The sequence below is a fragment of the Marmota monax genome, unplaced genomic scaffold (assembly GCF_021218885.2).
Source record: "Marmota monax isolate L192 unplaced genomic scaffold, Marmota_monax_Labrador192_F-V1.1 WCK01_AAM20220418_F8-fsc00432, whole genome shotgun sequence".
Lineage (NCBI taxonomy): Eukaryota > Metazoa > Chordata > Mammalia > Rodentia > Sciuridae > Marmota > Marmota monax.
In genome coordinates this window covers 499670-511765 of record NW_026693953.1, presented here as the reverse complement: position 1 = coordinate 511765, position 12096 = coordinate 499670, and the positions used below count along the sequence as shown (strand labels likewise).

At 41.5% G+C, this 12096-nt stretch overlaps 1 protein-coding gene across 2 annotated transcripts in view; it reads left to right on the top strand.

Annotated features, from left to right (window-relative positions):
- Window positions 1–10457, top strand: part of Grb10 (growth factor receptor bound protein 10) — a 37750-nt gene extending 27293 nt beyond the window's left edge. For both annotated transcript variants that reach the window (XM_046463915.2, XM_046463913.2), the window contains exons 12-13: window positions 5142–5235; window positions 7344–10457. In XM_046463915.2, coding sequence (XP_046319871.1) covers window positions 5142–5235; window positions 7344–7377 — 128 coding nt within the window. In that variant the 3' untranslated portion in view covers window positions 7378–10457. The remainder of the gene's footprint in view (window positions 1–5141; window positions 5236–7343) is intronic.
- The last annotated feature ends 1639 nt before the right edge of the window (window positions 10458–12096 follow it).

Genomic DNA, 12096 nt, shown 5'->3' with positions numbered 1-12096 from the left:
GAGCTCTCGCTGGGCGTATAATCTGTTTCTCAAACATCTTTGAAAGATAGGCAGTAGTTTTATCCTCATTTTAAAGAGGAGAAATCTAGGCTCAGAGACTGTAGGAGTTGTGCAGGGCTTGCCCAATTAGTGAGGGGCACAGGGGATTCTAACCCATATCTGTCCAGATTGTATCTAGAATTTTCCTCTACCTCTTAGATGAATTTTGAGTAGGAGAAGAATGCAAAGGTAGTTATTTTTACTTTCTTGGTAAGTAGACAAATAGAAAAAAAAATGTTTTTGCCTGTACATTTTGATTTATACACATTGTTGTTATTTTTACCTTAGCATGCAACAAGGAAGGAGAGAGAACTGTACTCACAAGTGACAAAATATATATGCCCCAGAGGCACATCCACAGTGACCCTCCTTCTCCAGCCACATCCTACGTGCCTATAGTTACCAGCCAGTTAATCTCCATTAGGGGATTAATGAACTAATCAGGTTAAAACTCTCCTAACCCAGTCATCTAAACTTTCTTGCATTGTCTCACACCTGAACTTTAGGGGATATCTCATATCTAAACCTTAACACATATTTTTCATTCTCTGTCCTGAGGATTGTCCCATGGCAGCACATAGAAACCTTCCTCATTTCTATTCTATTCTCAGGTTCTCTTTTATGTACATAGAACATGATTTTTTTTTTCCAGCCAGTCCCCTATGTTGTGACAAACAGTGCTGTGTCATTTCATAATTTTACTGGTGTCTCTTTGCTGGTGAGTCGTTCAAAGGGGGATTTTTAGGTGGAAAGCTTACATAATATTGTGAAGTAGCTCTCAGTTCTCCTCCGCAGGGTTTGTGTCACATGGTCATACCAGCAGAAGCATATGAGTGACTGTTTTCCCATAGCCTCCTCCATCAGAGAGAAAAGCTGTAATTTGCACCTCTCTCATAAAGCAGACTGAGCCTCTTTCCTTGTGCTTAAAAGCTATTTGGATTTCTTACTCTTTTTGTAGTTCTGAGCTGTTTATACTTTTTATCCATTTTTATAATCTATATTTTTTTAATTGCAAATGCTTTTTTATTTTTTTTTACTCTTAAATCATAGAGGAGTTCATTTATGTTATTTTCTAGTACTGGTATTGTTCCTCATTTATTGTTTTTTTTGTTTCTTATTATTATTACATATATTATATGTTATTATATTATCATTACTATTTTCATCATCATTATTATTTAGATTCCACATAGATTTGGAGTTTATTTATACTTAGGTATTATATAAAGAATAGGTCTCATTTTTGTTTCCCAGGTAGCTATATAATTGTTCCAAAGCTAATTACTATAGGTAATTAGTAATTGATAATCACCTGTGTCATGGAGTATTCTCTTTTAAACCATTATAAATAACTCCTTTCTTATAAAAAAGTATGCTTCTCCTCTAAAGTTACTGGCATACTTGAGGAGTAAAAAGCCTAACATTTGAAATTTCTGTGACATTTTAAAATTTAGGGATAGATGTGTATTTTCTTATGCCCATTTATAACTGTGAACCCCCTTCAACTGTTGGCCTCTTGAATGTTCTAGGCATGTCCCAATTAACCACAGTGTCTGTGGGGTTCATTAAGGAGGCTGAGCCAGTTCACGTGCCAGGTGACATCACACTGTTGTGTAGTGAAGGCTACACAGGAGCCTCATTGTGATGCTATATAGGGCCAAGAAGCATGTGTCCACTGGCCTAACAGACGTGCAGATAACGGCTAGTCCAGCTCTGACACAGGGACAGCTCGTGGGCTAGTTTCAAGGTTTAGGGAAGAAATGTGTTTCAGACAACCCATCTCTAATCTTTACTGATCCCTGCAAAGTTAATGAAGGCAAGTCAATTTAGAATGTCAAACAATGAAAAGGAAATAACTCTGAAAGACAGGGCAAGAACAGCTAAGGCAATAGAGGGATATTTCCTGTGGCTTGAACCTGAAGTGATATGTGGAGTTAGAGAGCAGGGCCAGAAAGAAAGAGACATCAAAGCCTTATAGGACCCCACAAATATTCTTGAGGTCCCCAGCAGCCTCCCTCTATGTGACCGAGCATGCCTATGTGTGCGAGTACAAACTCTGGTGTCCACTAGTCCTGCACAGAGCTCACTGCTGGCTTCCTTCCAGTCCGTCTCAGAATCATCAGGAGAAGAATCTTTCCAAGGACATATCTAGCTCTCTCCACTCCTCTGCCAGCCCCCTCAGGATATAAGGACACCTCCCTCTCTCCCACCCCCACATTCCAGCCTAGCCCTCCTGGGCTCTTGACATGAACATCAGTCCCCATGCTGCCTGTCATGCTGCCTTTCTATCTGCCCTCCAAGCATTGAACTTGTTGGAAGGAGGTTTCTTTGGTGAGACTTGGGTTCTTTAAAGCTTTCCCTTCCCGCAAAGGACTCACACAACACCTTGAGCAGAGGAATGCTTTTCCTGCTGGACCAGGGACTCCGCCAGCACTGGCATAGTGACCTCGAGGTGGTTGCTTGATTTCTCTGTGCCCCACACCCCTCATCACAAAATGCGGATGACAGGGTCGTTATGAGGACTAAATAAATTAATACAGCTATAAAATACTTGAGGCAAAAGTCCCTTATAATTGTGAGCTGGAATGTTACCTGGTCACCATCATCACCTAGCCCAAAAGATTCGCAATTCTTTTAGGGAGTGAGTAAGCCATCACTGTCCTCCTCCATTCTTCATACCCTGGTTCTTGTTGCTCTCCTTCCTGGGTCCTGTTCAGGACTTCCTAACCTCGGTAGCAATGTCTAGACATGCTTGGCTTCTCCCTGCCTCTTCCCTGTGATGGTCGCTCTTTGGCATCACTGGATCCCCACAGTGTGCTGCTTGCAATGACTTGATACGTCAAGCCACTGTGCAGGATCTTCTCCCCAGTCCTGCGGGAGAGGTTTTATTGCAGACGAAGAAAGAAACACTGAGAAGGCATGTGACCCAAGATTGTGAAGCTAGGAAGTGGCAAATCCAGGATCCTTGCTAACTTGACAGCCTCCTCCATATTAGTGATCATCTCAGGTGGACAACCTTCAGGTGGTGCCTGTATAAATCCAAGTGTTTGGGTAGACCCTGCACACCCCACCCCAAACTGGGGGACAGAGAACATATGTCTGCCGCCTGCTCCTCTCAGGGGTGATCAGGATGAACAGGCATAGGTTGTATGTACGTGTTTGTCTGTAGTTTTCTTTCTGTGGAAGGAAACAGGTAGTCATGTAACAGAGAAAGGGGCAGCCCTGTCTTTTCCTCAGATTAGATCAAGCTCCTGGGATTCTACCCTGTAACCGTATTTTATTGGTATGATATGACTCTGGGAAAAGAAGAGGGATCCTCCAGGAGAGGACGCAGAGCTTCCTGTTCTCTCTCCTCCTGTGGAGTATGTTCTGCACCTGGGGGACCCGTGGTTCTTAGCACTGTCTGTTCCAACCTGACTGGGCCAAACGGTAGAATTCAGATCTGGGTGGTGATTCTCAAAGGATATTCTGAAGAGTACAAGTTGCTGCAAATTTTTTTTATAAAAAGGGATTGGGTAGTTAGGTTAGACTGGGATACCCTTTGTGATAGAGCCCTTAGAGAGTTGTGATGGATATTTGCATTTTAAAGGATCTGAGAAGTGCTATAAAAAAAAAGAATCTGTTTTGTCTTTCAAGTAGGGATTTTCCAGTCCTATTTAGCTGCTTTTCCATCTTTAACATTTACAGTCTAGAAACTGGAGATTTAGCTGATTAGATTCAATGATTCTATGCTTCTTTATGCTATTCCCTGTATTATTTTATTTTGAAATAATTTCAAGGTTGTAGAAAAGTCACAAAAATAATGCAGTGATCTGGTACCTACTTCACCCAGATGTCCCATCTGCCAACGTAGTGGCACATTAGCTTTATCATTCTTTCCCTGTAATATTTTCCCCCAAACCATTTGAGAGTAAATTGCAGCTTGATGCCCCCTGAGTCCTAATTATTTCAGTGTGAAATTTCTAAGAACAAGTACTTTTCTTACGTAACCACAGTGCCATTATAAAATCAGGAAATGAGCTTCGTTGAAGTTGTATTATCTACTCCAGACACTGATTCAAATTTTACTCCTACTCCTGATTGTATCCTTCGTAGCAAAAGGGAGGAAAAATATCATAATCCTGTATATTCTCATGTCCTAGAACAGGTGTTTATAATCTTGACCTTGTCTTAAGTAGAAGCCAGTTCTTAGTAATGTATTGTTTTCCACTAGACTGTGTACCAAGGACTAAAATGGGGATATGCATTTTGGGTAGAAACATCCCAAGTGCATGATGTGATATCACCTTCAACACATCCTATCAGGAAGCACTTGAGATCTGTTTGCCTCATTCCTGGTGGCAGTAATTTGAACGGTTGATGAAGAAGGTCTTAACCTGGTTCTGTACTATTTTCCCTTTTCTGTAATGCTTTCTCTTTTATTAAAAAATAAATATTAGGAGTAAGATACTTTGAGATTATGAAAAACATTCTGTTTCTCATCAAACTTTCATCTGCTGGTTTTAGCATCCATTGAAGGTGGTCTTAATCAATTGTTACTTGGGTAGTTGCCAAATGGTAGTTCTTCCATCCGTCACTCCTTGATATTCTCCTCTAAGGACAAACTTTTCTTTCACCCCTGCTAATTTATTTGCACATTTGTTTCTAATTCCTATGGATTTGTGGATTCCTGATATATTTTATAGGTTATAATCCAATGCTTCTGTGATTTATTTTGATGCCCAAATTTAGTCAACCTGCCCCCTGTATCATTTTGACATGTCCCCACCATTCTTTGTGCACTTTCTGACTTTCCAGCACAAGATGTTCCAGCTTCATCTTGCAGTTTCCCAATCTTCTCCCTGGAGTCAGTCACATTCCTAAGAATTCCTGGTTCCTTTTAATGTAGAATGACATTTCAAAAGTACCCGATGGGTGTTATGGCTGATGTTGCCACTCAAGGCCACTTGAAAGCCAAAGCACTAAAGCATCAGGGTTTCAAGTCCATGTTATTGAACAGGGCTAGGAGGTGTGTGTGTGTGTGTGTGTGTGTGTGTGTGTGTGTGTGTAGTTTGGGATTTTAAACGTCATTCACAATTCATTGCTGATTTTTCATCCCCCAGGCTTTTCCTCCTCCGTGACAGTCAGAGTAATCCAAAGGCATTTGTACTCACACTGTGTCACCACCAGAAGATTAAAAACTTCCAGATCTTACCTGTAAGTAGTGACATTTTTAAATCAACTCTTGCGTTTGGGCTTTCTAGTTTCATTCTTCATTCAATTTTTAAGTTATAAACCAACGAGGAGGTTTCAAACAACTTGCAAGAGTTTTTGTAGAAGTTTGTTTTTCAATCTTAGGATGTTTTTCCTACAGATGATGCTGGAAGTGTTTATCTGTGCTGGGGCTTCCCATGTGCCTTTTAGCTCATAGGTATAACCGAAGGGGCCACCTGACTGGGAGGATCAGCAGATAGGAGAATGTAGGGGATGATGAGGACCAAAGAGCTAGGTGGCCCTGAGCACAAATATGTAAAAGACAGGTGGTGAATAGCAGGTTTGACCCTTGACCATTTGCATCTAAGGAATTGTCTAATTAGTGCTGGTATATAGTGGAGCTACTCAAGAAAATTGTAGAAAAACTCACTTACGGTCAAGTGCCCCCCCCAAAGAGAAACTGTTCCTCCTTGCACCTGGCTATCAGACCAGAAAACCTTTGAACTACCAGAAACCTTTTGAGTTTACCTTTGAACTATCCTGCCACATCATTACAGACGGCCTTTTGTTGTTATTGTTATTGTTGTTGTTGTTGTTTGAACCAAGCAATTATTGTTATACTTTCTAATGTACTTTAACTCTTCCTTCACTATGCTAGAGTTTAAATTCTAGTTCATGATTTTTGTGTTACTTCAGCACTTCCAGGAACTCAGTTTAGGTAGGAATACAATACACAAAATTAACATCAAATGTTTCACATACAATTCTGGAGGTAAGGATAACTTCTATAAAATATCTCCTGTGGAACCTAAGCCCAGGAAACACTGTGCAAAAGATGACCACACTTTCTCCTCTTGGACACTCAGGTGAACAAAGAAGTAGTCCCGAGAAGTCTTTGAAGTAACTAAATGCACCCATTTCACATGGTTGAGCCTAGGGTTTTCTAAAAATATTGACCCCAAAAACTTCAGTACAGTCTCAACAGTAGTGTAATAATAGGAAACCCAGGGATAGTAAGGAAGGAGAAGGACATCTTGGTTACCTTTTGTGAAATATAAGAAACAATATGCTCTGAGGCACTTTCTGTTCTTGCTTCCCACTGTGTTCTGATGTACCCATTTTACAGATGAGGAAAATGAGCCTTTGCCCCGCACCACTCTAGGGGAAAGGAACAGAATCTGGGATTGAGCTCTGGCTTCTCAGGTTCCACCAAACATTATATGCACAGAATTATCATTCGAGAGAAAGTGCCTCATTTGCAATTCTTTTTTTTTTTCCATTGCATTACGTTTTGATGCAAAAGTTAGAATTTTCTTCACTTAAAATGTAAAATAAAAGGTCTTTCATGTTGGCAAAGTTTGTGATGCCATTCTCCCACCCCAAAGAGCAATAGCAATTTGGGACTTATAAGATTTCAGCCTCTGAACTTGAAAACAAGCTGCAGGATGTGTGTTTGGCTCTAATAGTGCTTTTAGTTAAGAAGTAGTTCTAAGTTCATTAATCAACCAAGGTTTAAAGCTTCCCGTGTCAATGTGAACAGGGCAGGGTAACTTTTCTGTTTGGCACAGTACTGCAGGCATTAGATTTAAAACTTACTGAGTTGAAATAGAAGTTAAGAATCTAGTTCTTTCTTAGAGGTACTGTGGAATTCTTGCTTTAATAAACAAAATAGCTACAAAATAGTCCCAGGAGCTGGGAAAGCTGTTTTACCCATATGATCTTATTAATCCCTTACAATAATGCAACACGTGCATAGAGAACTTCAGAGCTTAAAGGTTGCCTGTGTCCCATTGTGAATACTTACTAGTCAACCGGTCAACCTTACCTTATAAGCAAGGTGAGCCAGGAGCTATTTAAAGCTCTTCCCCCAGACCACCTCAGGGATCAGGGGAACCAGCCCTGCCAGTTGGCCTTAGTCTCCCGCCCAGCATCATTCACACATCATGGCACAGAGGCTCTGCTCCCCTGCCTTTTTGAACTCTTGAGTTTTCTAGCCCACCTTGCAGATTCCCTGTGTGTCTCTTAAGAATCCATAGCAACTGCCTATGGGCCCAGATTCTTCCCAACGTCTTATCTTCTAACTTGGCGAGTGTTTATTTGTGTCCCTCCAGTTTGAGGATGAAGGGCAGACCTTCTTCACTCTAGACGATGGGAACACCAAATTCTCTGACCTGATCCAGCTGGTCGACTTCTACCAGCTCAACAAAGGAGTGCTGCCTTGCAAATTGAAGCACCACTGCATCCGAGTGGCCTTATGACCTCACACATCCTCTCAGCGGAAGAAGGGAGGAAGTGCACACTGGAAGGAAGAAGAGGTCTAAACGAGGGATGAGAACGTACATCTTCCGCACCTTGGGACTGAGAGCAACATGGGTTCGTTTTTTGGTGCCAGCCAATCAAGATCGACTGGTTTGTTGGACTTTGTTAAGATTTGCTGCTGCAGATCCAGCCAGATTGCCTCCTTCTGCATTGGCCAAATCAGGGAGGGTGTTGAGAGATCCATTACAATTCTGAGAATAAACTGGAATGATCATCTTGGCTGGGCCACTTTAGGAACAAGAACCGAAGAGAAATTGGAAATGAACTCTTGCCCTGGAATAATCTTGACAATTAAAACTGATATGTTTACTTTTTTTGTATTGATCACATTTTTGCACTCCTTTGTTGTCAATATTGTATTCAGCCTATGGTAGGAGGGGATGTGGCTTTTCAACTCAAATGAGACAGAAAAAGTTTTGAATTGATGATTTCAGATTGCAGATTGGTCCCCAAAGATATCTAGAGATTGCCACAGTGTGGATTCGGCTCTCAAATTTAAAAAACCACCCCCAGCCCTTCCCAGTATACTTGAAAAGCTTTTTTTTTAAAAAAAAAAAAAAACAAAAAACAAAATTACTAAAAGGTGTCAACTGTGGTCAGCATTTGGCATGTTTCGTGGACTCAGTCGAGCTACCACAGTCTGTTAGTCATTGCTCTCTGCGTAGATGTCTGATCCTTTTGTTAGTAGTGTGTCTAGTTCTCCATGGTGCAGGAGACTTTATTACATTGGAAACCCCAATATTCCCCAACACAGCACAGCTGCATGACTTCGCCTCTAGATTGGTGTAAGACTGCCTTCTTGGGACATACCTGGTACCCATCATTTGCTGGCGGTGGATGCCAAATAGTCCACCTGGGGTACCCTCAGTCTCACATTTTTGCAGCTGTTCTAGAATGATCACTGCTTTGATCATTCAGACCCTACAGTGGCTTGGGTCATTTCATGATTGATCTCTCTTGGGGAATTAAAGGATCTAAAAATAACATGACACCCTGGTGGCTTTTGTGCTGGGTCCCGTGGGTTTCCATAGTGATAAAGACAAGGAACTGCTGCAGAGGGCTCAGGCGCAGGTTGGCATTTGAAGGTCTTTGCTGGATGAACCTCTGCATCCTGCTGAAAACCCCCATAAGCCAGCAGATGTGGAGCGGCCAGAGGTGCCTCCTCTGATGGCTTAAGGGCAGATGTACCTCACAGTGGTTGTGGACAATGGGGAGTTTTAGCAACAGGACACTTGCTTCCCATTCAAAAGAGATGGTCAGATTGTGGCTTGAGTTGTAACACAGTCCCCTGTATTCCATAGCAGACCCCTTGCGTGTCCCCTTTGCTGATTGTCAGGTGTGAAGGTGGCTATTTCTTGACGCTTGACCCCGCAGCACCAACTAAACTCCCTTGACAAGCATGCAGACTACTGTGGTGAGCAGAAAGCTTTCTTTTCTAAAACAATGTCCAACAGGCTCCTTTGAAGCTGTGCTGGCCACTGGATTGTTCCAGATGCGACCCATTGATGTGTGCTCACAGAGGAACCGCTTCTCTCTGCCCTTGTGTTGATGTGTGTAGTTCAGGAAAGATGTGTGTTGTGCTTCAGTGAGGCAGATCGGCTGGCTGCAAGTCGGTCCGCAGGATAGAAACATTGTATTTTGGTTTATTCCATCCATTTCCATGAGATGTCTGCCTTCACAAATGAAGCATTTCTTTAGTAGGATATGTTTTTAACCATAAATGCTTTTTGTATTTCTTTCTTTGGCAGCCAGTTAATCAAATAATTGACAGTGAGGTAATTTCTCAAGTTCTTGCCTAGCATCATGCTTTTACTGATCTCCATGTTAGAGACGGTTACTTCAGTTCTATCGTTTTGTACCTTGTTTCTCTTCACTGGTTTGCGGTAAAAACCTTAAGCAACAACAAGCAGCAATTCTAAGATCTCTTTTTTTCTTTTTTTTACGCAGACCAGTCCCCATTGTGTATCATCCCTCTCTTATGCCTCTCCATAGACAGCTAGGATGTGCAGTATTTCATATTTATAAGTATGCGTTTTATTTAAAAGGAGAAATAAAAGCTTGACTCTGATTCATAATTTTGTATGTAGCTGGTTTGACGCAGTCTTTTGTACTTCCCCAGCCGAAGTGAATTGTTGGAGGCTGCTATAAACCGCCTCGTGCGGCGCAGACTTCCAAAGGCCCTGGCTCTCCCGCCTTTACGCAGGTAGCTGGGAATTCCATCTGAAAACAGCAAGTCCCTTGAGTCGTGGGCGTCTAGCCCCCAAGCCAGGGACTGAAGGACATTTGACTTTTATTTTTGTATTTAATTGACATGAATGTAAAGGGGACAGCTCAGGGTTGTTTTGGAGCCTGTTGACTTTTTAATCTCTGCCTGTGATTTTCTTTTCTAAATGAGAACTCCATGTAGCAACCTGGACTAAGTCGAGAAGGAAAAACGCCAAATGCTTTGGGTATTAGAGTTTAATAGGTAAGCTCTGTTCCATTAGGTGTTAGAGTTCCAGAACGTGTTTTTTTCTTTTTGTTTTTTCTTTATTTTTTGTTTGCTAAACCTTGAATAAACATGTGCCTCAGCTTAGATGTTTTGTCTTCTCCTTTCTGCACTTAATACCTGACAATTTGACTGATCCTTGCGCCTTTATGAGGGCAGGACTAGCTCATCGTAGATTTGTGGTGTCATAGTGCAAATTGCAGTGACCATAAAAATGTCCTGACGTGTGAACGTTTTCAGGGAATGCAGAAGGTGTTAATTAAGAGACAAAACCTTTACTCCATGTGCTTTGCTTCATTATGTATATAGCTCTTTGGCTCGTGAACCTAATTGTAAACTTTCAGGTATTTTTGTACAAATAAGGGACTGATGTTCTGGTTCTTGTAATTAGAAATAAACATTAATACAGTGTTCTTCATTTTCTGTTGTTTGTTATGTCTCTCTATATTTAAAAACACTTGCTGGTTATCCACTCAAAACCTTTGGAAATGACATACGGTATTAAAAATGGGCTTCCTGCCACTAGTTAGGAGCTGGCACAAGGAATTGGTAGTACTTTGTCCTGTGAAAGCTTGCTCAGCCTTGAGTAAATGTGGGATTCCAGGTCATGACTATACCTGGACATTCTCAGCCACAAGAATCCCAGACTCAGGTTTCAAAGCAAGTCAGTTAGTTAGCCACAAAGGTTTAGCAAAGAACCCTCAAAACTCAAAACATTTACATTTGACGATTCCAATAGTGCCATTTTTCCCATAGTGGTAGGACAATTAAAATATCAAGAACTAGCGGTTTTGACACATAAGAAATTAGTCATGTAAGAAATTGGCAAAGAGATTCAGATAATGGATGCCTTTGCTGTTGCTTCCAGGCCCTCACCTGGGGAAACCCTAATGTACTCATGACCAGCCCCTCAGACCTGTCTTGCCATCTCATGCCATCTCCCTGCCTTCTCCCAGTCAGTCAGAGAAATAGTGCATATTATCACATGCCTGACCTGTTAACTTCAGGAAAACACTTATAGTATTCAGAACGCCCTTGTCATTTAGTTTTAGAATCTGAATCCTTGATTTCTGATAGCTCTCCCCAAAAGACAAGCAGACCTTAAAGGTAGAACAGATAACTGTTACTACTCTCCTTATGACATAGCCAGGTCACTGTAGAACTCCACAGTTCTAACAAAGATCCAGAGTGAGTGAGGCCCCGGTGGGCCCAAGTCTCAAATGCAGACTTAGATGGTAACTCCAACTAAGATGCTGCAAGCAGCCACACAAAACACCAAATAGAATGAAAAAAATGAGGGTCAGCACACTTTAACCTTGGTCTTCTGCAACTGTCCCACTCTAAAAATTTTTTTGGCAGTTCCGGGAATGGACCTCAGTGACATTTTACCACTGGGCTATCTCCCCAGCCCTTTTTATTTTTTGAGTTAGTTTTGCTAAGCTGCTGACGCTGGCCTTGAAATTGCAAGCCTCCTGAGTCACTGGAATTACAGGAGTATGTCTCTGTGCCTGACTCTTGAGTGATTAGTGAAATTATAGAAAGAATTTTTTTTTCATTTGTGTTTGTTTATTTAAATGAAAAATGAATGTGCTTGTTAAATATATAAATATTCACAACACGTGGTCAGTCATATCCCCTTTCATCTTGGAAGTATGTCATATTTATAAGGACAGCGATAAAAAGTGAAAAATTCACTCTAGACAAAGTTGGCCTTCATCTGCCATCCTCAACCCCCACAGAGGCCCAGGTGGGGCTGTTCACAAGGCCACAGAGATCTAGCAGAGACTAAAAGGTAACAGAGGAACCACAGCTGCAGATCTCTGCACGGCCAGCAGAGGGCACTTCAAGACAAATGGCACTCCCAGAGGGGAAGCCAGTGACCATTGGGGGAATAGGGAAAAAAGGCACAGCTGAGAATAGTAGATTGGTGTCATTTGTCCCCTAGGATACAGTGTAAGTCTTCAATCTGTAGATGGATCCAAGATATAATATGCATAAAAATCCCACTGTAAGTCATAAAAACTTGGTTACTGGCGGGTTGGTTATAATTAATTTAA